Here is a 26,594-nt window from a genome sequence, read left to right as displayed (position 1 = left end):
CAAACGTGAGACATCTTCTTCTCTTTTAATAGAGTTATGTCTCTCACTTTACCAATTCTCAAATATATGGTTTTTACATACATACACAAACACTTTTAAACATAAATGCCAAATTCAAGGGCATCAGATGAGTAGATAAATTTAGAGAGCCAAGAGTGGAAGAAAAGGCCAGTCACCAGATTTTACAAAAGATCACCTGAACTCCTTCTCTGGATATTCAACTTGATATAGTACCCTAAATATCCTATGTCACATGGTCCACAAGATCTTCCTCTAGGATTCTGAAGCAGTCAATAGCCATACTTGTCATTCAGATGGGTCCTGCCATCTCCACTTTGGCCTAGATCAGAGTATAAAGAAAGAAAGAAACACATTCACTTTCCCAAAGTCAGGAGGGAAAAGATACCCAGACATTAGTGGGCTAAAAAGTAAAAGTTTCTTCTATTCTAGAACTCTACCTTTTTGCATATATGACTTCAAGACATGGTCCTCTTTTCACTTCTATCCTTACATTTATTAGCCAATAAAAAGCAAACATTTCTTGTAACAAAATTTCTATTAACTACTAGTATATTAGAAACCTGATCCATAAAAAAAGCAACCTATGATAACCATATGGAGAGCAAGCATCTCATATACTGCCTTAAAAGTGTGCCTGAACTGTGTTCTGAAAAATCAGGGTCTGTTCTCAAACAGATCTTGAACATAAGCTGTACAGTCTCTATAGAATGAAATTTATAATGTCTTAAATATGTTTATAGCCTCTGATCCAGCATGTTAACTTTTATGGTTTTTCTACACATGAACCTCTACACTTGCAAAAGTATTTCAGAGGTTACTTATTGCAGAATTTTTTTTTAATTCAATTAACATATAATGTATTGGTTTTCAGAGGTAGAGGTCAGTGATTCATCAGTTTTATATAACATCCAGAGCTCATTACATCATGTGCCCTCCTTAATGTCCATCACCCAGTTACCCCATCCCCCTACCCCGGTCCCTCCATGCAGAGTTGTTTATAATGGCAAAACTGGAAACACAGGAAATATTCATTGAGGGAACTGAATAAATAAGTAATGGTATTATCTATACCATAAAAAAGAACTATGGAAGAAAGGAAGAAAAGATGGAAGGAGGGAAGGAAGGAAGGAAGGAAGGAAGGACGGACGGACTAGGGAAGGAAGGACAGGGAGGGAGAGAGGGAAAGAAGGAATCTATAAATAGCTATGGAAGGATCTCCATATAGTGTTAAGTGCAAGACAGCAAAGTATAGAATATGCTTCTATTTGTATAAGAACAATGGTGAAATATTATGTATTTTATTGCTCACATAAGCATTTTATGTGACATATATAAGAACTCATAAGAAAGGGATACTTGGCTGGCTTTAGAGGAAAACACTGAGTAGCTGAGGCAAAGCTAGCAGTTGTTTTTTTAACTGTAAAGAAAATGTGAAAGACATGCAGAAGTAAAGAAAAAATTGTAATGAACCTCCATTCATCACCCAGCTAAAACAATTATCAATATGTGGCAAGTCCTACTTTATCTATTACCCCCTCCATGCTCCCTCATCCTCTATCTCTACAGGATTATCTTAAGGCAATACCAAATACCATTCCATCTGTAAACATTTCTGTACTTAGTCCTAGAAGATAAGGACTTTTCCTAAAAAACATAACATCACCTACACTTTAAAACAATTAATAATTTTCTAGTATCATCATATATCTGGCTAGTATTCAAAATTATCTGACTGGTATATAATTTTTTAAATGGCTGTTTGTTCAAATAAGGATGTAAGCAGAATCCACAAATTATATTTAGTAGCTATGTCTTTTTAGATCTTTTACTCTGTTTCCCTAGAAGGAAGAACTTTCCCACTACATACTCTTTTAAGATTTTTTTTAAAGATTATTTATTTATTTGAGAGAGAAAGAGAGCACGACCAGGGGAAGGGGCTGAGGAAGAAGGAAAAGCAGACTCCCCCCTGAGCAGGGAGCCAGATGTGGGGCTCGATCCCAGGACCCTGAGATCATAACCTGAGCCAAAGTTAGATCCTTAACCAACTGAGCAGCCCAGGTGCCCCTACTTATTTGAGAGAGAAAGAGAGAGAGAGAGGGAAGGACAGAGACAGAGAGGGAGAGGGGAACAGGGAGAGAGGCAGAGAGGGAAAAAGAGAGAGGGAGAGAGAGAATACGAGAGAGTGAATGGGAGGCAGAGGCATAGGGAGAAAGAATACCAAGCAGACTCTGCACTGAGCAAGGAGCCCTACATGGGGCTTGATTTCACGACGCTGATATCACAACCTGAACTGAAACCAAGAGGTGGACACTTAACGAACTGTGCTACCTAGGCGCTCCATCTTACCATATACTCTTATAAAACTTTATTTTGAACCTTAAACATACATTACCTATTCAGAAATATAAATATGTAAGTCTTAGAAGAGAAGAAAAGTAATAGAAAACAATCTACCTTCAGGTGGGACCCACACACAGTAGTCTGGGTCATCTTCTGGATATTTGGAGGAAAGTGTTGCTGGAAGCTGTGAAGAAAAGATAGGTTATTTTACTCAAAAGAATTTTAACTCTAAGAATTATTGTCCCTATGCCTATCAGCAAATAAAAATTAAGAGAGAAAAGCTTCCATTAATTAACTTGACATAAGTAACCAAAAAATGGCAGCATACTCTCTCTCTGAACCTTAACTTTTTCCTGTAAAGCCTCAACAAGCTGATTCTCAGCCAGTGAGAGTGAAGTGATGTTTTTTACAAGGGACTGTTAACAGAGGTATGAGTTCTAATGGTATAACCCTCATAGAGGGAAATTTGACATTTGTATTTTGATCGAAGTACAGAAAAGACTTAACAGGGCAAGCCTGACTGCTATCCCTTGAAAGGCCTATTTACAATGCTGGCTTTCACTTGGTATCTGAGGATTTGGATTTCAGCAGGGTTCTTACTACCTGATAACCTTAAGTGGCTCACTGCGCCTAAACTGTCTATAAAAACAATATGACTCATGCTGAACATCTACTTTCCTTTTGGGAAAATGGAATTTGAGTACATGTCAGGCAGAAGATGCCTTTGTGATCAGTCCCCAGTAAAAATCCTGGGCACTGAGTCTCTAAAGAGCCTTCCTGGTTAGCAACATTTCATAAGATGTCACAACTCATTGCTAGGGGAATTAAATACATCCTGTGTGACTTCATGAAAGAGAGCTCTTGGAAGCTTATGCCTAGTTTCCTCAAACTTTGCCCCATGGCCTTTTCCCTTTGCTGACTGTGCTTGGTATCCTTTTACTCTAGTAAATCATAGCTGTGAGCACAACCACGTACTGAGTCCTGTGAGGCTTTCTGTGAATTGCCTAGCCTGAGGGTCTTAGGGACCTCCTGACACAATCTAGCAATCCCACTTTTGGGAACTTACTGTATCCATACAAAATTATGTATACACAAGATTATTCATTATAGCACTGTTACAATGGAAGACTAAAAACAACCCAAGTATCCACCCACAGGGGATTGGCTAGGTATCCACATAGTAGGAAGCTCTTGGTGTACTGATGACCAGTGATTTCCACAATGGGTTAAAAAAAAAATTCCTGCAAAAAAAAAAATTCCATGCAGTACATTACATTCTATCTTCTATGTAATAAACAGTCAAATTAGAATATATTATGTGAACATCTTTGTATGGCATAAAAGGATATGAACAAAGATTCACAAATTCATCAAAGAGGTATATGTACAGTAGTAGAGAACCATGTGGATGGAGACAAAAATAGAGAATGCAAAACATAAAAATTCAAAAATAAAAGAGAGCCTGGATTTCTAGATTAGGCAATTGGGAACTCCACTAAGACAATCCCTAAAAATTCACTCTTCTGAATGTGGTCCATGACAAGGGGATTCACTTTTATTTCTAGAGAGATGAAGATTATGGCTAAGTACTTACTTTGCCTGGACCAGGAGCTTTTTTTTCCTTCAGTTCATCTCTGTTTTTCTCATATTTATTCTTTGATGCTAATTTGAGAAAAAGAAAAACAAGAGGCAATAGCTATTTCAGAATAAGTCAAACAGAAAAGAAAAAATTCCCCCTAAAAGAGCATTATAAAAATTGAAGCAAACATGTAACAAATTCTCAAAAATTTCTTCTATTGGGGATCCCTGGGTGGCTCAGCAGTTTAGTGCCTACCTTCGGACCAGGGCATGATCCTGGAGTCCCAGGATCAAGTCCTGCATCAGGCTCCCTGCACGGAGTCTGCTTCTTCCTCTGCCTGTGTCTCTACCTCTCTCTCTCTGTCTCTCATGAATAAATAAAATCTTAAAAAAATTTTTTTTCTTCTATTATAAAGACTATCTATCTTTAGAGAATTTTCTCTCTGCTAATAACCCTAGTTTTCAAATCCTAAGGCTGTTCTACAAGCTTGAATACAACTGCACCATTTGAAAAGGGTGTCTTAGCTGGTTAAGTGTTTGCTTTTGGCTCAGGTCATGACCCTAGGGTTCTGAGATCAAGCCTCACGCAGGGCTCTCTGCTCAGTGGGGAGTTTGCTTCTCTCCCCCAGTCCCTCCCCCAATTTGTTCATGCACTCTCTCTCAATCTTGCTCTCAAATAAAAAGAATCTTTTTTAAAAAGGGGGGCAAGGAAAATGGGGCTGATTTTACTATTCTACAGTTCAACCATTACAGTTAAAAGCAGTAGAAAACTAGTCTCTTTTTTTTTTTAAAGATTATTTGAGAGAGAGAGAGCGCGCAAGTGAGGGAGAGACAGAGGCAGAGAGTCTCCAACAGACTCTGCGCTGAGTGCAGAGCCTGACTCCAGCTCGATCCCACAACTCGCGAGATCAGGACCGGAGCTGAAACCAGAGTTAGACACTCAACCAACTACACCACTCAGAGGCCTCAAAATTGGTCCTTTTGATAGGACAACCTTTCAACCAACTTCTTTAAATAGTTTTGGAATTACTGCCAAGATAGGCACAGACTCATCTCTGGGAGATGGAAAATTATGGAGGGCCTTGCATGGACAGAGGGAAGCACAAAGGCAGTAGGAATTTTGTAGGTCAGGGAGATGGAACCCCAAGAGGCAGAAAAAGGAATAAAGAAAGGCAACTGGGATGGCACCACACATAACCTCTCATATATTCCAGTATTGTCGAAGGCCCTTGCAAGAGCATCTCCCCAGTGTCTGAAAGGCCATTCTCCTGCTGCTTCAGCTCAGCTGCCAACTTCTCTCTGACACCAGCTGGTTGCTTGTGTGCAGAGCAGCAACAGAGTCGGCTACACTACTTGCCTGAGGGTTCCTCACATGATGCAGCTGTTTCACTAATCTCTTGATAATCTTTAATCTGTTCCAGTTGGGTGAGTTGAGACATGTTTTCTATAAAATGCAGAACCAGAGCATATTGTTATTATTTAATTCATAGTGGGGAACCAAGAAAACAAAAACAAAAGCAGGAAAAGCTAAGTAAATACATAATCATCCAGCTTTACTATCATTAGCTTCAATAACCTTAATTAGATTTGCAAAAAAATGTGCCTCCATATGTTTAACAGAGAAATCAGTTTTCCACTTTAAAAACTGGCCAACTCTGAGGTAAAACTTTTCAGCACTACTTACCAAAAGCCTTAAAAATGTACATATTCCTTGGCCTAGAAATTCTAATTCCAGGAACATATTCAAAGAAAATAATCAAAGACGGATACCAAGATTTATTATACACAATATGTTTATAATAGCAAAATTTAATAAATAACATACAGGCCTAACAATAGAGAGGTGATTACATAAATTATGGCACTTGCATGTGATGGACCACTATGCTCCTTATTGACTCCACATTTTAAAAGAATATTTTAAGACAAAAAAAAGAAGAATATTTTAAGACATAGAAAAAAAAAGGTTATAAAATAGCATGTACAATATGATCCTAATATTGAAATAAAAAAGAGGCCTAGAGTAATCCCTAAGCAGTTGCAGATTTATTCATTAATGTATCTTTACCAAACTTAAAAACCTACCATTTTTATACATACACATATTTTCTTTGGTCTCTTAACAAAAAAAATTCAACACTTATTACTCCCCCTCCTGCTAACCTTACATGCCACCCTCACAATGTATGGATCAAAGACTGGACTCTAAAAGAGTATGTGTAAGTACCTTGTTTGAAAAGGCTAAGCATTTTGCCAATAACTAAGCAAAGGAGAACACAAAAACAAAAGATCTCTCACAGATGAAAAAACAGAAACTTTTCTCAACCAACTGAGGATGATTCAGGAGAAGGCCTCCATACCAGGCCTGGCACTTTATGCAGACAAGCCTGGTTTGTTCTGGAAGTAGACATGGCATGCATTCCCATAAATATTTAATGTCAGAAAAAAAAAAAATTTAATGTCAGTTTCTGTTCTGTTTTTCCTCATGCTCCCTATTTTCTACAAAGTGTTAACAATTCCAAGCAGTTTGGCCACCCTGCAGGGAAATAACTCCTGCAGTTGACAAGGGACAAGAGGATACTAAAAAATGAACAATGATCTCTGGGGATGAGATTGCAGGAGAGTTCTCTTTTCTTCTTTGGACTTTTATGTAGGATCTGAAGTTTCTAAAATGAATACATCTTTCTCTTATAATCAGAAGAAAACATAGTTAAAACCAACCAATTCCCTCTTTTGTCATTTGTCATCAAGCCTTGGCGGAGATGAGTGAAGACTGTGCTGGGTTCTCTGCCAGTACCATGGGCAAAAAGATGAACAATGCATCATACTTCCTAGGAAGTGTGTTCTGTGGACACAGGTATGCTTAGCCTCCATTTTAGGGATGGGGAAAACAATGACTAAGGGGAGGTCTACACTGAGACTACTGATTAGGCTCCATCATGCACCCTCTTCTACTGCCCTCTAATCACACAATGGCAGCAGCTCAGGATTGTTCCACAGCAGCTGTGGTTTCAGATTCCACAGCTTTCAGTGCTCCATAATTCTGGAATAGACAGGAAATGCGTGCCCTCCTTATTTGGCAATGATAAATAATGACTGACAGTCAAAGAGCAAAAAAGTATGTTTCCAGAGTCCACTGTATTACATATCATCAAGTGCCACAGAGTCAAAATGCACAAGCAAGAACTGGCTTGGCTTTTCAAAACAATGCACAATTAATGAAAATGCCCTACTGAACACCAAAGGAAGGAGAAGAAAAATATTACCATGGGTTTTTGTTTCTTTAGAACACATGAGGTCAGTAGGAGGCCTTGTGTCCTGCACTGCTTCTTCCAGCTCTGTCTCCTGCTGCAGCCTACTGCTTCCAGTCTCCATGTCCCCCCTTTCATCCCTCTCCTTTTCCTTTTCCTCTTCCTCCTCCTCTTCTTCCTCCTCTTCTACTTCAGGCTCATCCTTCATTCTCATCAGAGCTGCAGGGAGTTCAGGACGCTTGGGGGGTAACTTCTATTAACAAAAAAAAAAACCATGAAAAAATAGTTCCAAATAATGACAAAGAAACAAATCTCTTTAAGGAGGTTAAGCTAAATGTGTATATCTAACCTCTCTAGGTTGATGAACCCTGCAGAAGTCTGCCAGAAGTAGGACTTGCATATGAAATTTTATCCATCTATGGACCCTTAACACACAGGTCTATTAGTTTCTAGGGTCAAAAGAATATTAAGTACAGAACACTTAAAACAGCTTGTAGGGAACAAAAACATTTATTGCAGGTGAATGTCAGCTGCAAGAATTCTGTCCTGTTACCCCTCATGGTGTTAAAGGATCTTAATTCATCACAAAATTTTGCAGAGGAAAATCAGACACACATTTTTAAGAAACAGATTATTTGTGGAGCTTTTTCATTTTAGATTTAGCACAATTTCGGGATCCCTGGGTGGCGCAGCGGTTTGGCGCCTGCCTTTGGCCCAGGGCGTGATCCTGGAGACCCGGGATCGAATCCCACGTCGGGCTCCTGGTGCATGGAGCCTGCTTCTCCTTCTGCCTATGTCTCTGCCTCTCTCTCTCTCTCTCTCTGTGTGACTATCATAAATAAATAAAAATTAAAAAAAAAAAAGATTTAGCACAATTTCAAAGAAATAAGACATGTCAATCAGTAAAACAGATTGTGAAGACATTTCTTTTTCTTTTTAAGATTTATTTATTTATTTTAGAGAGAGATAAACAGAGAGAAAGAGACAGGAAGAGAAAGAGCAGTAGGGAGAGGGAGAGACTCTCAGGCAGACTCTGCACTGAGCCCAGAGCCTGACGCTGGGGCTTGATCTCACAACCGAGATCATGACTTGAGTTGAAATCAAGAGTTGGACGCTCAACAGATTGCACCACCAAGGCATCCCCTAAAGACATTTCTTTTTTTTTTTCCCCTAAAGACATTTCTTGAAGAATAAAAAGCCAAGTATTCTAAAAGACCTTTTAATAAAAATATTAGAAAAATTTGATTGGAGCTTAAGGAATAGAGAAAAAGTACCAAAGTATATACTGAACGCATCTTTTTTTTTTCATTTTTTAAATATAGGATTTAATTCAGTAAACCTTAAAGAGAGCTTTTATTTATTTATTTTATTTTTTAAAGATTTTTAAAATTTATTTATGACAGACACAGAGATAGAGAAGCAGAGACACAGGCAGAGGGAGAAGCAGGCTCCATGCAGGGAGCCCGATGTGGGACTTGATCCCAGGTCTCCAGGATCACACCCCGGGCTGAAGGCGGCGCTAAACCACTGGGCCACCGGGGCTGCCCAAGAGAGCTTTTTAGTAAAGACTTTTTCCTCTAATTAAAACACAAGTACCTCCCTTCTTCCACCTTCACAGAAAAGCCTGCATCTCAGGTCAACCTGCGACTTCAGGCTTCTGCCACCAGGGGGCAGTTTGCCCTAATTCAAGGTGCTTGGGGCTGAATTCTGGCCCCACAAAATTCATGAAGTTCCAATCCCCAGTACCTCAAAAGGTAACCATATTTAGAGATAAACTCTTTAAAGGTGTACGTTGAAAGAAAGCGTTAGGGTGGGGCCCTAATCCAAGATGACTGGTGTTCTTCTAAGAGGTACAAGTGCACAGAAGATGCAGGAAGAGGGCAACCATCTTCCAGCCAAGGAAAGAGACCTCGGAAAACCAACCCTGCTGGCATGCTGATCTGGGACTTCCAGCCTCCGGAACTGTGAGAAAATAAATTTCTGTCGTTTAGGCCACCCAGTCTGTGGTTTGGTTAGGGCAGCTCTCACACACTAATACATAAGGTTCAGCTCTTTAGGTGATGAAGATCTTTTAAAAGCTGAATCTCTGAAAAGTGATGTACATAAAGCAAAAATATTCACCAGTGAAGTATTAGAGGATAGTAGAAAGATGATGAAACTCAAGAAACAGTGGACCTGGATCTGACTGCCGGTCTAGTCACTTAATGATGATGTGATCTCATATTTAACCTCTCTGACCCTGTTTCCTCACCTGTGAAAGGTTATAATTCCCACACATCACGAAGTGTTAGAGGGATTAAATGAAGTAGGGAACATCATATGGCAGGGCCAGGTGCAGGGACTATGTGACTCACATATGTTAGCAGAGTCTAAATGCCACAACATCCACTCACTAGGAAAAGAAACACTTCTTAAACGCAACATTTGTCACTAATTAATAAATTGATGGTCAATGTACCTATCAGTTAATGCAAACTGACTTGAGAGCTAAAAGTTTAACACCATGACCCACAACTTACCCCTACTGTTCCCGTTTTTAATTTGAATTTGCTTCCTCCTTTCATGGCACCAAAAAGAGGCAATGTAAGCTTTTTAGCTTTGTTTTCCACATCTGTAGTCTGACTTTCAGTCCTAAGAAGAAAGAACAGTTATACGTATCTATTCTGGCAAGGCCAAGATTTTATCTAAAAACACCCTGGACGATGACAAACTTTTGGCAAAACAAAAATTTCCAAAAAATGAACATCTAAGCATACAAATGGGAAAAGGCCAAGAGAATCTGAATGCTGACTCTCACAGACAGGGCTATTCAGAGCAAGATGAGGGTCTGACTTTAGTAAGTTGTAATATGCCACGACTTCACCTTCACCTTCATAAAATGATACTGACTACAAAGGTCATTGACAAAGGGGCAAGACCCCATTCCTTGCCACCGAATGGCAGGATGAGTCCATGGTGTAAAGCCCTATTTTCCACCAACCTCTCAAGAGGATTCATAGTGTCTTACTTACCTGGAGTTCACACTTATAACCACACACAAAAGCTCTGATCACAGAAGTTTAAAAAAAAAAAAGTGTGTGTAGGAGCTACACTGCATGATAAGTAATGACAAAGACATATGAGAGACCTTACAACTAATGAGCTTGTCACCATTCTCAATGGCCAAAGAGAGGGTTTTTTTGTTTTGTTTTGTTTTGTTTTGTTTTGTTTTGCCAAAGAGTTCTAATAGCTGAGACCACTAGGGTAAAGCTGAAAAAGAGCAAAAACAAGAGATTGTAGAAATTAAGAAAGAGCAGAGGGAAACAAGAAATGAGCAAAAACAAAACAGATAGCAGTTGAGTTGACCAGACACTCAGAGAGTAGGCGAGATAGCATGAGGAGAGAGAGGGAAGGACAGGCCTGCATTCTGGAATATAGGGATCGAGATGGCACTCCAGACACACAGGGACCCATATGAGAAACTGACCTTGCCGTTCCATGCTAAAGCCCCATATGCCACTACTGCCTTCTTCTACCTAAGTCCTATCCCCTCAGCAGTGTTCCTGAGCGTAGCCTTAGCCGCATGCTCTCTACCACAGACACACCCATTGCCTTGCTAAGGCCACCAGAAGAATTCTGCCTGGCTGGCTTTAAAGACTCTTTGACAAATACTATCCTTCACAGGCCCTCTTCAAAGGCTTCAGGAAGATTCTGGCATACAAAGACAAAGTCAAGAACAACACAGATATTTTTCAGCTCTATTAAATAGCTTGGCTGGTCTGGAGGATGAGCAAAGACACCCCAAAGATATGAAAAGACAGAAGATGGGATCGCAATCAAGAGCTACTTGGGTCAGGCGGGAAAAATGTTAGATAGAAAGTTTGGAAGTTCAACCCTCAAGTCAGAAGAGGAGAGAGAAGGTATACACATCTAAAGGACAGATCTAATGTAGGAAAGGGAGGAGAAATTAAGCAGACACGCAGACAGCATGAAGGGAGGCTCTGGAGGAAGTTGGCATACCCTCCCTCACAGGGATGACTTACCAAGAGAAACGATTTTGGAGTTAGAATTAAAACTCAATGTTAATGTTCACCTGTTCTATGTCTTGGGAGTTTTTATCCTTTCTCCATAAACACAATGTTATAAATAGCTGCTAGGTATAAGCAAAATAGGACAATGATGACAATAATAATACATACATGCCGGCACTTTGTCAAGTGCTATTCATGTTATCTTCCTTTTTTTAAAAAGATTTTATTTTAGTAGAAAAAAAGAGAGAGAGAGCACCATGAATGCGAGAGGGGCAGAGGGAGAGAGAATCCCAAGCAGACTTGCTGCTAAGCACAGAGCCTGACGTGGGGCTCAATCCCATGACCCTGAGATCCTGACCCAAGGCAAAACCAGGAGTAGGATGCCCAACTGACTGAGCCACCCAGACACCTCTCTTCATGTCATCTTTCAACATCATTAGTACTTCTAATTTACAGCTGAAGGAAGCAAAGGTCAAAGAAATTACATAACTTGCCTCAAAATGCCCAAAGAGCTGAGAATGAAAAGAACTAAGAATGAAAGCCAGGGAGTCTAACTTGAGTGCTAACTCCCCTCCTTACTATTAGTAAATGAAATACTACTTGGGTCATAGACTTTTGTGGACTGACCTAGGAATCACTGTATGAAATATCCAAACTATACATACATCTTTTAAAAATCTGCTAGTAATTTGGGGATTAATTTTCTGTACAGATGATCAAGGGCTCCAAAAACATCTCTATTAAAAAAAAAGGTGCCTTCTAATATCTAGATACTTATCTATGCAATGTCCCTAGCATCAAATTATAGGCTTTGTATATGGGAAAGGGGCTGCCTAAATGCTTACACAATCTAAAGCAGCACTGTCCACGGGGCACTTGGTGGCTCAGTCATTTAAGTGGCCAGCTTTTGATCCCAACTCTGGTCTGGATCTCAGGATGGTGAGTTGAGACCCAAGTCGGGCTCCACGCCCAGCATGGAGCCTACTTAAAGCAGCACTGTCCAACAGAACTTTCTGCAATAATGGAAATGTTCTACTTCTACAATGTCCAATACAGAAGCTACTAGCTACAATGTGGCTACTGAGAACTTGAAATGTGATTACTTCATTAAAGAACTGAATTTTTAATTTCATTTAATTTTAATGTCACAGGAGACTATTGGGTGCTATATAGGACAGCACAATTTTAAATAAAATAAGAAACTTTCCAGAGTTAATTATCTTCATAAATGAGTCATCCCACCCAGGCAATACCCAGTTTTTGAGATGTCTACCTGGATTGTGCTCATTGGGAATTGCTCGTTTCCAACAACCTACTCAACATTTTCAAAATTTGTTGAGACCACATAGAACAAAATTTGAAAATACTGTCAAGTTGAAAGGTTGGATCTTATTCTCACTCTCTCACACACATACACACACACACACCACGTATACATTCATACACTCACAAATACAAGCCGAGTCTGGGAAAAACTATTCCCAAAATCCTATTTACAAATTACTCAAAAATTTTCTAGATTTCTGCAAATGGACTTAGGTTAATTTCTTCCAATAATTTACACAAAAATCAAAGTTAACCAATAAAATCAACTTTAGGGGATTATGCCTTCCCCCATTTTAAAGGAAGAAAGTCCACTTTAAAGTATTTAAATATAGGGGGGCACCTGGGTGGCTCAGTCCAGTGGGCATCTGGCTCTTGATTACAGCTCAGGTCGTGATATCGGGGTTATGGGATTGAGCCCTGTTATCAGGGCTAGGTCCTCAGTAGAGTCTGCTTGTCCCTCTCCCTCTGCTCCTCCCCTGCCTTGTGTTCTCGCTCTCAAATAAATAAATAAATAATATATTTTTTACACAGTATTTAAATATATTAAAGTTATCAACCGGTTCTTAGGAATGACAAATCAAGTGCTAAAATGACAATCTGTACTTTTATTTCCTCTGGGGTTTTAAAATCATAGATTAGGGCAGGCCGGGTGGCTCAGCAGTTTAGCGCTGCCTTCGGCCGAGGGCGTGATCCTGGAGACCTGGGATCGAGTCCCACATTGGGCTCCCTGCATGGAGCCTGCTTCTCCCTCTGCCTGTGTCTCTGCCTCTCTCTCTCTCTCCCCCTCTCTCTGTGTCTCTTATGAATAAATAAAATCTTTAAAAAATAAAAAATAAGATAAAATCATAGATTAAAAGATTACATTATTATATTTGTATTTCCCTTATGAGCAAGATTGAGCACTTTTTTTACATAGTTAAGAGCTATGTTTATTTCTTTCTCAGTGGCCTGTCAGTTAATACCCCTTTCCCATTTTTCTCTTTGCTAGATGGTTGTCTACTCATTCAAAGGTCTTTATATATTGGGGATACTAATCTTTTGTGCATGTTGCTCTTTAAAGAAGTTTACTCTGCATTAAAAGATTAAGTAAAAAATTCAGAGTCTTCCAATGAAACAAGAATCAATAGAGTTTTCTCTAAAAATTCCATAGCAGTCTATATTTCATAAATGAAATGGGTTTTGACTCTGAAATCACTGTCTCCTGTGCTTTAAAGGGCCTCTTACATTCTATTTCTATTCTGTAATGATTATGTAAGAAAACAATGATATAATTCAAAATGTTATCTATTCAAACATGCCTTCTTAAAATTTTAATTATAATGAAGACTTACTTTTTCAGCTCTGGAATCTCTGCTGGTTTTACAATTTTTATCAACCCTTTAAGTCTCTGTTGTTCTTTCCTAAGTTCAAAAGTTCTCAGGTGAAGTTTCTTCCGGGACACACCATCCAATGCACTCCCTGATTTCATTTCTGACATGAATGCATCTAAAGAGTCCTGAGATGGTGACTCTGATAGAGCTGTCCAAGAAAGCATAATACATGTTCAGAAAAATGGCCTCAAATATTTTAAAATTCAGCCAAAGTTTCCATAGAAAAGTCACTAACAAGGGCACCTGGGTGGCTCAACAGGTTAAGCATCCAACTCTGGATTTTAGATCAGGTCATGATCTCAGAGTCATGAGATCAAGCCCCATGTCAGGCTCCACACTCAGGAAGGAGTCTGCTTAAGATTCTCTCTCCCTCTGCCCGCTCTACTCTCTCTCTCAAATAAATAAATCCTTTTAAAAAAAATCCACTAACATAAAGCTGGATAGAGGACATTATTCATATTAGGAATAAGAAAACAGGTGATAATTTGAAGACCTTGGGATATCACTTTGCCTCAATGGGCTTCATTTTCATCATCTATTACATAAAGAGCTTAAACCAAATAATTTATAATGTTCTTTCTCATTCAAAGATGCTATGTTGCTCCTTAGAAAGGCTCCAGGGACACCTGGGTGGCTCAGCGGTTTAGCGCCTGCCTTCCGCCCAGGCGGCGTGATCCTGGAGAACTGGGATCGAGTCTCACATTGGGCTCCCAGAATGGAGACGGCTTCTCCCTCTGCCTGTGTCTCTGCCTCTCTTTCTCTCTGTGTCTCTCATGAATAAATAAATAAAAATCTTTAAAAAAATTAAAAAAAAGAAAGGCTCCATATTTTGTAGATCTTATTAGCCTCAGTGCTGACAAGCATATAGCGTATAGTACCTATGATAGACGCCCAATACATGTTTGTTTAATAGGTCATTAACTTACCTTTGCTTGAGGCTTTCAGTTTCTCAGAAATTTCAGAGAGTTCCTTTTCAGCATCATTTAATTTTGCAACCTGTAATACCCAAATTAACAGGGTGAACAAATGTTTTTCTTCTCTCAAAATATGGTAGCTTTCCTGTCTTCCTCCTATTTTCACTATTGTTACAAGAGGATTTTTTTGTTTGTTTAAGAGGATTAATTCAGAAATCCACTTAAATCTGAATTTTATGGAGCTAACATTTTTCACGTGTTTAATTTGAATTAATTTCTGAATTAATTCATAATTAAACTGAATGTACAGAATATAGACTTGTTACTCAAAAGAAAGAACTCAAGGCATTTGTTTTCATTGGTGAATCAAAAAATAGATGTTAGGTAATGTTTTAAAGCTCTCAATACTACTTAATATAGTGAAAACACATGCCATCTTATGACGATTTCATAAAGGATATACTGTTTAAGACTATTAATAAAGTATACTCCTCAAAATTCCTTTCACAATTCTTGACTGCCAAAAGTCTGAAGTTGATTTCACTTCAGAATGTCTAAATTTTCCTTTCTTTTTGGATATGCTGTTAATCATATTCAAAGAAGGTTCATTAATAAATCAGTATCTACCTAGAGGTAGACAGAGGCTAGCAGCAAGCCAAACTTTTTTCCAACCTGGATAAGACTGGTTATTACTAACAAATTGACAGATCAAGAAAGTTATACTTCACTACCAGATTTCAATGCTATTGCTTTTTTTTTTTTTAATGCTATTGCTTTAAAAATTAAAATTTTGAAACAAATTTAAATAATATATTATCTTATATAAAAATTGAACTACCACAGCTATTTCTATAAGTAAAACTTGCCAATGATTCAAAGGTCTCTGGCTTCTCATCAATCTTCCCAGCCTTTTTCATTCGGTTCAGACGCTTCTTTTCAACGAGGCCAGTCCGATCAAGAAATGTGTCATCATCACTATCATAAAAGTCTTCATCCTCCCAGTTCTTGGCTTTCCTTTTTCGAGATACTAGGAGATAAAATAAATGGTAATGAAATGAGTTTTTTTTTTTGTTTTTTTTTTTTATGATAGTCACACACAGAGAGAGAGAGAGAGGGGCAGACATAGGCAGAGGGAGAAGCAGGCTCCATGCACCGGGAGCCCGACGTGGGATTCAATCCCGGGTCTCCAGGATCACGCCCTGGGCCAAAGGCAGGCGCTAAACCGCTGTACCACCCAGGGATCCCCTGAAATGAGTTTTAAAAAAAGAAAAAGGCAAGTAGGTAAGCAACTTAAAATATCAATTACTGCAAGACTCAATAAGCTGTCAAACTACATATAAAAACAAAGGGTTGAGACTTTATGCTAAGTGAAATAAACCAGACACACATGATTCCACTTATAGGAGTTAATTAGAGTAGTTCAATTCACAGAGACAGAAGGTAGAATGGTAATTACCAGGGGCTGGGGGAAGGAAGAAAAGAAGTTAGTGTTCAGTGGGTACAAAGTTTTAATAGGGGAAGATGAGAAACTTCTGAGATGGACAGTAGTGATGGTTGCACAAGAATGTGAATGTATTTAATACACTTAATACTTACAATGGTAATTTTATGTGATGTATATTTTACCACAATGAAAGAATTAAAACAAAGGGCTAATTTATTTAGTGAACAAGAAGTTCTCAAAAATCAATGAGTTAAAAAAGGAAAAAGGTAAACAAAGAAAAGGCTAATAATCCAAAAGAAAATTTTAAAAATAATGAAAGCAGTTCACAGAAAAAGAAATCCAAATGGTGAAAAAAAGATGTTAAACATTTTTTAATAATTAAAAAATACAAATTAGGGCAGCCTGGGTGGCTCAGCAGTTTAGCACCGCCTTCAGCCCAGGGCGTGGTCCTAGAGACCCGGGATCGAGTCCCATGTTAGGCTCCCTGCATGGAGCCTGCTTCTCCCTCTGCCTGTGTCTCTGCCTCTCTCTTGTCTCTCTGTGTAGTGTCATGAATAAATAAATAAAATCTTTAAAAAAGAAAAAAAATACAAATTAAAATAATGAGATACCACTTCTCACCTATATATTAGAAAAAAGATTAATAATACCCAATTTGGCAAGGGTATGGGGAAATGGAACTCTCAAACAACTGTTGGGAATATACATTAATACAACCTTTTTGATGGTCAATATCACAACATCTGTCAATAATAAAAACACAACTGACCAGCAATTCCACTAGAGAAATTTATCCTATAGATATCAATGCAACATTGTTTGTAACCATGAAAATGTATAAAGCTTATAATAGGGGACTACGGGACCTATTACTTTCTTGTCTACCCTATGCCATCTTATTCCCCTTGTTCTGGTAAAAGTATCCCTTTTCTTCTAGAAAACTCCTCCCCCATTCCATCTGGATTAGGGGTACTCAAGTGACCAAAGCCAAATCAGTAAGAATCTTTCCCTTATATTTATATTTAGATATAAGGAAAAAAAGACTCTCTTTCCAATGAAGTTAGGAAAGAGGGAAGATATAAATTCAGGCTGTGAGCAGTCAGCTTTTCTGCATAGGATAAGAATCTATCTGTAAAATAAAACCATGGACTCATAAAACTGATCAGATTTACACAGACAGCTTTTATAGTATCCTGGTGATACTGACAGTTCTAGTTTGATAGGACCAGAATTTAAAAGTCCTGGTTCACGCAGTTCTTCCTTCAATGCTGTAAGCTACTCTTCCCACCTTCTAGAGCCAATAACTTTTCTCCCTTAAGCTAGTTTGAATTGGGTTTCTATTACTTACAACCAAAACAGTCCTTATTAATATAAACTTCGTAATTTCCAGGTTAAGATGGTACATTAAACACACATCTCTAAGTTTACTCTCTCCTCATATCCCACTAAAGCTGTAGTAAAGAGATCTTTTTAAAAAACACAAATTTAATAAATAAATAAATACACTAATATACTGGGGCTGCTGGCTGGCTTAGTTGGTAGAGCACCTAACTCCTGATCTCAGGGTTGTGAGTTTGAGTCCAATGCTCGGTAAAGAGCTTCCTTAAAAAATAAGTAAACAAAAAGATAAAAATACTAAACCTACAAATCAGACAGAATGAGAGAAGGGATAGTAACATTTCATTTTTGGAAATTATTAAGTAGACAGACAGGTGGAAACTAACTTAGCAGAACTAATAAAGATGAACTCTAAACCAATAGTGAGGAAAGCTGAGAACCAATCTGATGATACTGCAGAATCTACAAAAGGATCTGGAACTGAGGATGGATAGTAGTGCTAAAATAAGCAGAACAGAGTAAAAGCTAGTTGAGAAATAGATTCTCCTCCCTGCCTGCTCACTTCCTTCCCATCCCCAGAAAAAAATCCAGAAGTTAATCTCTAGAAAGGGTAAGATGGAAAGTCTGCATTGTGGACTGACCAGTTGACAAGAGCATGGGTACTATATTCTAAAAATAGTACCGTCCTGAAAATAGCTGGATATTGAGAATCTGCTCAGCTATCTTCCAGCCTCTAGCTCCAGGAATTTCATGCAGGAGATTGGAATAATATTCTCTGAGGAATCCTGCCAGCAGAAGAGGAAAAACCTAAGGACACTACATGAGGAATTCCCCAATAAAGGGCCCACCAACATCATTCTATTATTATTGCTCAAAATTAGGAAGTCTCACCTATATAATCCAAGCTGTCAAGCACCTTTTTTGTCCCTAAATAAGAATCTACAACCAAGAACTATACAACTGAGAAACACCTCTAAAACTTTAAAATTTTTTAAAATTATTTATTCATGAGAGACACAGAGAAAGGCAGAGACATAGGCAGAGGGAGAAGCAGGTTCCCTGAGGGGAGCCCGATGTGGGACTCGATCCCAGGACCCCGGGGGGATCACGATCTGAGCCCAAGACAGACACTCAACCACTGAACCACCCAGGTGCCCTGAGAAACACCTCGAATGTGCAGGATAGAGACCACACACAAAAAAGAAAAGCAATCTGAAGGACACAGATTAGCAGTGTGATGAGATATTTACAACCCATGAAACGATAGCATATTATGTTTTTAAAATGAATATTCAGGGACATCTGGATGGCTCAGTTAGTTAAGCATCTGCCTTTTTTTTTTTTTTTTTTTAAGATTTTATTTATTTATTCATGAGAGACACAGAGAGAGGGAGGCAGAGACATAGGCAGAGGGAGAAGCAGGCTCCATGCAGGGAGCCCAATGTGGGACTCAATCCCAGGACCCTGGGATCACACCTTGAGCCAAAGGCAGATGCTCAACTGCTGAGCCACCCAGGCATCCTGAACGTCTGACTCTTGATTTTGGCTCGGGTCATGAGATAAAGTCCTGTATCTGGCTCTGTGCTTAGTGCTGACTCTGCTTGAGATTATCTCTTTCTCTCCCTGTCCCCCTGCCCCTCCCCTTGTTCGTACTCCTGCCTGCACACTCTCTCTCAAATAAATAAATAAAATCTTTTCTAAAAAATGAATGTTCAAAGGACAAAAATGAACCTTGGAAATTAAAATCTTGATAGCAAACTAGAGATAGAAAGATAAAGCTGCAGAAATCTCCCAGAAAGAACAAAAAGACATTGAGATAACAAAGCAAAGAAAAAAGAAAACTTATATGGTCAGTCTAAGATGTTCAATATCTAGTAACAAAATTCCAGAGAGAAAGAGAAAACAGAGGGATTAAATGACTAATGGCTAATTTCAGAAATGTTTCTGAACAGTATCAAGAGTAAAGCTAAAATAGTTATATTTTCAGAATGGAGAATTTAATAAAGTTTACTTGCTATACATCCTTTCTGAGGAATCCACTAGAGGATTTCCACCAAAATGAGAGTAGATCAAGAAAAATGAAAGATGTGAAATCCACTGAAGACTATAATCATCCATGCCCTCTACTGTAGTACCAGCTTTTTAATCTGCTAAAACTATAGAAAGAAATACTCCAATAAAACAAGGAATACACCAAGAAACATGAGAATCTGGGAATCAAGAAACAGAAAATTTAACCCTGAAAAAAGACAAAGGAAATCTCAAGGATAACAGCAAAGTAAGGTCCAGTTGACAGTCCTGCAGCAATTCAGAGAGCACTAAGTCCTAAAAAAATAGTGCTCTTTAGGAGAAATGTTTCCAAAAAAGTCAGAACTGATCAATTATTTAATGTGATTGACGATGTGAGAAAATATATTTAAAGGTTATTGAAAGGTGTGGGAAGAATGATCAAGAGCTATAAAATCCAAATACATAAAAAACACACATAATTATTAACTTTAGGAAAAACAAAAGAAAAAACTGCTGAGTTATGACTAATATTTGCATAAACATAATCATGTAAATACTAATATAACAGAGTCAGTAGATGTTTAAAATAAATGACTCAAAATAAAGCAGCACATTCTTCCTTTTTAGAAATATGGATATTTTTAAATGCCAAAAGGAATAACTGAAAGAGTTAAAAAGCCTTCTAAAGTTGAAGACTGAGGAGGGGCAGGGCAAGGAACAGGTGTATTCTGTTATGAGTCATTGGTAGTCTTATTTTTTTTTAATGTTTTATTTATTTATTCATGAGAGACACAGAGAGAGAGAGTGAGGCAGAGACACAGCAGTGAGAGAAGCAGGCTCCATGCAGAGAGCCCGATGTGGGACTCGATCCAGGGTCTTCAAGATCCCATCCTGGGCTGAAGGTGGCACCAAACCACTGAGCTGCCCGGGCTATCCAGTGCTTACTTTTATTAAAGGACCTAATTTTTTTTTTTAAGATTTTATTTATTTATTCACGATAGACATAGGGAGAGAGAGAGGTAGACACACAGGCAGAGGGAGAAGCAGGCTCCATGGCGGGAGCCCAAGGCAGGACTCAATCCCAGGACTCCAGGATCGCGCCCTGGGCCAAAGGCAGGCGCCAAACTGCTGAGCCACCCAGGGATCCCCCTAAAGGACCTAATTCTGAACATATATCTATACCCATAAAAAAATGTCTAGGAGAATATATACAATGGCTTCCTTTGAATACTGAGATATGGAATCTTTTCTTTTCACTACAGAATTCTATACAGTTTACACTTTCCCCTGAAAGATATTTTATTGCCTTGTGTTAAATTTTCCTTCCTTTTCTCTTTCTTTTTCTTTGTCTCTGTCCATCTCTATCTCTTTCCCCCCCTCTTCCTCCTTCTCCCTCCCTCTCTGTCTCCTCTGCTTTCTTTCTTTTAAAGAAAAAAAAGACTTCCACATACCTGCCTCCTGCCGCAGCAATCCCAAAGTATCAAGGATTCGACAAGCTTCCAGTGAACATTGGATCATTGCTTCTTTTTTCTTTCCTGAATGAATGGCCTCAGCTACCAGTTGTTTTCCAGTTGAATCATCCACAGGTAATCTATATTGGTTTGGAGGGAATCACAGCACAACACTAAGCTCTAATTTTCACCAAAAAAACTAATATGCTGTGATAATAGTTATTTTTTGACATGCTTTTATAATCTCTCATTCATCTTGTTCTATCTTGCCAAGGTTGGACTTCAAATCTTTTCCTCATACCTCTGACCCATCCCACTCCATTTGCCAAATTATCAAAGCCCAAATTCAGGTATACCCTAAAAATAAGACTGAAGTTACTCTTTGGGTTTGTTGTCTACAACCTGAAATTGGCCACTTTCAGAAATGGACATTAATGAGAACAGAACATACCTCACCCTGCAGAGCCAAGTGCTATGCCCCTGTTCATCAAATTCATATTCTAATTCTTCTCCTGTGGGAGGAAGAAAGGCAAAACAATTTTAATAACATCTGAAAACTATTAGTTGAGACAAAGGGAAAAGAGAGGAAGGGTTAAATAAGAATATCAAATTCCCATGCCACACCGAATACTAAATTTCAAAGCATTTCACTTCTTATTCCTAGGGATTATCATTGAATAATAAAATTAAGATGAACTTGGGGACCCTGGGTGGCTGGCTCAGTCAGTTAAGGGGCCAACTCTTGATTTCAGCTCAGGTCATGAACTCAGGGTCTGGGATAGAGCCCTGCATTAGGCTCCACACTCAGCAGGGAGTCTGCTTCAGGAATCTCTCTCCCTCTGCCCCTCCCCCTACTTGCTCTCTTTCTCTAAAATAAATAAATATTTTTTAAAAATTAGGATGAGCTTGAGGCAAAGAAAAGCAAACTCAGATCGGGGTGCCTCGGTGGCTCAGTTGGTTAAGCATCTGCCTTCAGCTCAGGTCATGATCCTAGGGTCTTGGGATCTAGCCCCATGTCGGGCTCCCTGCTCAACAGGAGCTTGCTTCTCCCTCTGTCCTCTGCTCGTTCGTGCTCTCTCTTGCTATTTCTATCTCTCTCAAATAAAAGAATAAAATCTTAAAAAAAAAAAAAAAAAAAAAGGCAAACAGATCAAAACTCCCCCAAAATGGCTTTATCCACTATATAGCAGCTTTCACACTTATTTAAGTTGTAGATGTAGTTAATTTCTCATAACTGCCTGGTTTTTAGAAGCATAAATATTAAGGGCAGAATGTATCCAGTTCACATACATATTCATAAACACACAGAGATATTCTCTCAAAGCATCACTACTGAAACAATCCTCTGTGGAAACATCCCTTACATCATATAAAGTGAACATTCATGTTAAGGATTATAAAAGATCAGATGGATTAGAAACAAAAAAATTTAAGACGTTAGGACAATCTCCCCACCACCCAAGTCTAAGATCTTTTGAGAAGAATGGGACAAGTCAAAAAAAAAAAAAAAAAAAGTAGTCTCTTTTTCCAAGATGGGAAGAACTAACAAGACTTTTACTATTTTCAAAATAAACCTGAAGCGATCGACCATAGGGCAAGAACTGATTAAGAGGAACAGCAGAACAGCAGATAAAATACAGCATTTCTAAGTACCCTGAAGATCTATAAAACAACACTGCAATGGATACCTTTTACTGGCAGGGTCAGAATCTGTTTACGTACCTTCTCGGTCAAAAAAACCTTGGAGAGCCTTTTTTGGATCCTTTATATAAAAGGCCTCCCTTTCCTGCTGAAACTCTAAGACAATGGGGTTCTCTTCAGCCTCATCCTCTACAGCATCTTCTCCTACAGGACATGGGAAAGAACAGACAGACATAAGAAGAGACTATCTTAATGACACCCACTTTCCATTCAGCCTGCACAAACATACAGTTATCAATGAAAAGAAAGGTGAGGGGTCGGGGAGAAGGGGGCAAACACAAAAGCACTAGTATAAATATCTTTAGTTTTTCTAAATTGTGGGACAAATTAAAACTTGCTTTCATGGCATCTTATTTTTTTTTCTCCATCACTATATTTTATTTTATTTTTTTATTTTTTAAAACGAAGTCTTTTTTTTTTTTTTAAGATTTTATTTATTTATTCATGAGAGACACACAGAGAGAGAGAAAGAGGCAGAGACACAGGCAGAGGGAGAAGCAGGCTCCATGCAGGGAGCCTGATGTGGGACTCGATCCCGGATCTCCAGGATCACGCCCTGGGCTGAAGGCAGTACTAAACCGCTGAGCCACCCGGGCTGCCCTCCATCACTATATTTTAAAAACAAAATTACCTACCACATTGTCCATGGAAAAAAACCTAAGCTTCTTGCTCTGGTATTCCTGCTCTCTAACAGCTGGGTCTAATACTCTGTATCCATTATAATTTATTAATATTTACCATATCTGCCATATAGGCTGGTCTACTCATTACTGGGTTAAAATCATCAATCCCGGGGGCCTGCGTGGCTCAGTTAGTTAAGCTTCTGCCTTCAGCTCAGGTCATGATCCCAGGGTCCTGGGATTGAGTCAGGACCCTGCTCAGCGGGGAGTCGGCTTCTCCCTCTCCCTCTGCCTGCCACTCCCCAGGATTGTGCATCTCTCTCTCATTCTCTCTTTCTCTGTGTCAAATAAAAACACAAATAATCTTAAAAAAAAAAAAATCATCAATCCCTGCCCTGAAAACGATCCTCAATACTAAGCTTCCTGGGGGCTAATTTTCTTTTCCTTCAAATTCCAGGTCAAGACACATCTGTTTGTAAACTTAAAAACTTTCTCAAATTTAAAGTCAGTGTTGCCCAACAGCAATATGAAAGCCACACATGCAACTTTTTATCTTCAGGGTGCCTGAGTAGCTCAGGTGGTTAAGGGTCCAAATCTAGATTTCAGCTCAGGTCATGATCTCAGGGTAGTGGGGAGCCTTTATCCGGTTCCACACTCAGTGCAGAGTCGGCTTGAGATACTGTCTCTCCTTCTCCCTCTCTCTCTGCCCCTCCCCCGGCTCACACCTGTTTTCTCTCTAAATAAACACAATCTTTAAAAAAACTTTTTTAGGGATCCCTGGGTGGCGCAAGCGGTTTGGCGCCTGCCTTTGGCCCAGGGCACGATCCTGGAGACCCAGGATCGAATCCCACGTCGGGCTCCCGGTGCATGGAGCCTGATTCTCCCTCTGCCTGTGTCTCTGCCTCCCTCTCTCTCTCTCTGTGTGTGTGTGTGTGTGTGACTATCATAAATAAATTTAAAAAAAAAACTTTATTTTCTAGTAGCCACATTAAAAAGGGGAATCAGGGCAGCCTGGGTGGCTCAGCAGTTTGCTGCTGCCTTCACCCCCGGGCGTTGTCCTGGGGACCTGGGGTCGGATCCTGTGTCGGGCTCCCTGCATGGAGCCTGCTTCTCTCTCTGCCTGTGCCCCTGCCTCTTTCTCTGTGTGTGTGTGTCTCTAATGAATAAATAAATGAAATCTTAAAAAAAAAAAATGGGTGGGGGAAATCAGGTAAAACTATTACCATGTAATCAATATGAAAATAATACGAATATTTTACATTACTTTTTCACAGTAAGCCTTTAAATCTAGTGTGTATTTTACGTTACAAGTCAGTTTGGACTAGTCATAATTTAAGTGTCCAATAACCACATATGGGTAATGGCTACTATATTGGACAGTGCACGTCTAAGTCCTCAGTGATTACTCCCTTCTCTAAACCCTTACTTTAGCATATTTAGGGTTTCTAGCTTTGTTTTACACTTACGAAGTAATTTCATCATATTTATCCAATCTTCCCAACACTACATTAAGATGATCTTCTTTTTATATTCCTGGTTCCTGAATACCCATCCTCCAAACTGCCTGGCATTATAGAAAACTCCATTTATTCTTCTGGCCAAGGGACAAGCTTTCTCTGATCAGCTATTTCACATTTCAGGGAATTTACATACATAAAGTACAAAAAAAATGAGGCACTATCCTACACTGAACATTCCATGGTTTTTGATTGAATGTAGTTCCAGGGGATCCCTGCGTGGCGCAGCGGTTTGGCGCCTGCCTTTGGCCCAGGGCGCGATCCTGGAGACCCGGGATCGAATCCCACATCGGGCTCCCGGTGCATGGAGCCTGCTTCTCCCTCGGCCTATGTCTCTGCCTCTCTCTCTCTCTCTCTCTCTGTGACTATCATTAAAAAAAAAAAAAAAAAAAAATTGAATGTAGTTCCAGCCCCTCCAGTGATGATAATCAAGATCAGAGCTCTATATACATACCACTTGTAGTGAATTTACAATATTAGGTTCCGGCAGCAATTTTAATCTCTTACCCATTCCCCAGGTACAGCCCATTTCATCATCTTGACTACTAGTATTTCTCTTCCTTTCGGTGGTGTCCACTTCTTCCTCATCCGAGTCTTCTCCCAACATCTTCTTCTCCAACATCATTTGCTGCTGCTTGCGCAATTCCTTCAGTTGCGTTACGGTCAGCTCGGATTCTGCCTCTCGGTCTTCCTCTGGTCCCTGATGAACCAAGCGAAAGAATTCTTTCAGAGTTCAGGAGTGTGGGAGTCACTTTCAGAAATATGGCAACGGGAACACGTGTCCGCAGAGGAGCCAGATTCCCCCACTTTGTCCTCGGGGACGGGGAGAACCTCCTTCTTCACAGAAAGCGTAAGCAACTCTGGAACCCAGGCCGGTGCACTCCAGAGATTTCCGCATTACGTTGTTCTACTTACCTGAAGAAGAAAGAGCCGGGTGCTGCCTCCAAAGCGAAGAACGTGCCCGACGTGGACGCGACGATAGGTGCGGGGTGGGATGCGGGTTTTGTTAAGAAAAGTGCCGTGGGTGCTTCCCAGATCGTAAAGGTAGAAGCCCGGCCCTTGGCCGTCGCATTCTCCTTCGAGGCCGGCCGCCCTGTGCTGCAGCACGGCGTGGTACCGGGACACCGAAGGGTGCTCCAGGCACACGTCGCAGCTAGACAGCCTCCCGAAGAGGCAGCAACTCGTCCCTTTCAAGCTGCGGGTGCCAAGGATGGTGCCGCCCTTGAGCGTCTCTAGGCTGTAGGGGGCCGAGGCGGGGCCGCCCCACGGCGGCTCCCGGTAAGGGGGAGCCCGGGCCGGGCCGCCAGCTGAAGGAGCCGCTGAGGGGGGCCGCGGCTGCTCCGTCGGTGGACTCCTGGTGTCCCCGCTGTCGGGCTGGACTGGCGGGACGTCGGGCTCCCCGGGGTCGGGCTCTGGCAGCGCCGTGGGCCTTTCCTTCTTTACCTCCTCAGGGTTCGAAGGACTGGTGGCCGGAGCTTTGCCCCGCACGACCGGGGGCACCGGCAGGGTTGGTTTCTTGAAGTCATCACTGCGCTCTTGCGAAGCCAGCGACTCGGACGGAGAGGGACTATCAGCCATCCTCGGGCGGGTGCACTCTCAAAATCTGTTCCTGGGAAACCTACCCCCGCAGTCTCTAAGTTCCTCTCTCCTCTCCCTCTCCGCCTCTCCGCCTCTCCGCCTCTCCTCTCTCTCTCTCTCTCTCT

General features: G+C 40.1%; 1 protein-coding gene across 1 annotated transcript; it reads right to left on the bottom strand.

Moving 5' to 3' along the window:
• On the bottom strand, window positions 1–26,570 carry LOC475709 (solute carrier family 4 member 1 adaptor protein). Its single transcript, XM_038561108.1, has 14 exons — window positions 25,807–26,570; window positions 25,399–25,591; window positions 22,776–22,898; window positions 21,505–21,565; window positions 21,054–21,193; window positions 15,677–15,837; window positions 14,823–14,892; window positions 13,858–14,044; window positions 9,710–9,821; window positions 7,206–7,443; window positions 5,297–5,383; window positions 3,956–4,023; window positions 2,476–2,545; window positions 1–340 (listed from the first exon to the last, which is right to left on the bottom strand). Exons 1-14 carry the CDS (start codon window positions 26,467–26,469, stop codon window positions 291–293), a joined length of 2,223 nt encoding a protein of 740 aa, XP_038417036.1. The 5' UTR covers window positions 26,470–26,570; the 3' UTR covers window positions 1–290.
• Between the last annotated feature and the right edge of the window lie 24 nt (window positions 26,571–26,594).

Source organism: Canis lupus, chromosome 17 (genome assembly GCF_011100685.1).
Source record: "Canis lupus familiaris isolate Mischka breed German Shepherd chromosome 17, alternate assembly UU_Cfam_GSD_1.0, whole genome shotgun sequence".
Classification (NCBI taxonomy): Eukaryota; Metazoa; Chordata; class Mammalia; order Carnivora; family Canidae; genus Canis; species Canis lupus.
Note: the sequence above shows the minus strand (reverse complement) of the source record. Positions and strands in the feature narration are given on the sequence as shown.

Bases quoted from the DNA above. Each gene is read 5' to 3' on its own strand.
- LOC475709 (XM_038561108.1), bottom strand. From the start codon at position 26,469: ATGGCTGATAGTCCCTCTCCGTCCGAGTCGCTGGCTTCGCAAGAGCGC. The intron at 21,566-22,775 runs GTACGTAAACAG...TTCCTCCCACAG, and splicing joins AGGTTTTTTTGACCGAGAAG to GAGAAGAATTAGAATATGAA. The intron at 4,024-5,296 runs GCAAGTAGTGTA...TTCTCAAATTAG, and splicing joins ATCATGTGAGGAACCCTCAG to CATCAAAGAATAAATATGAG.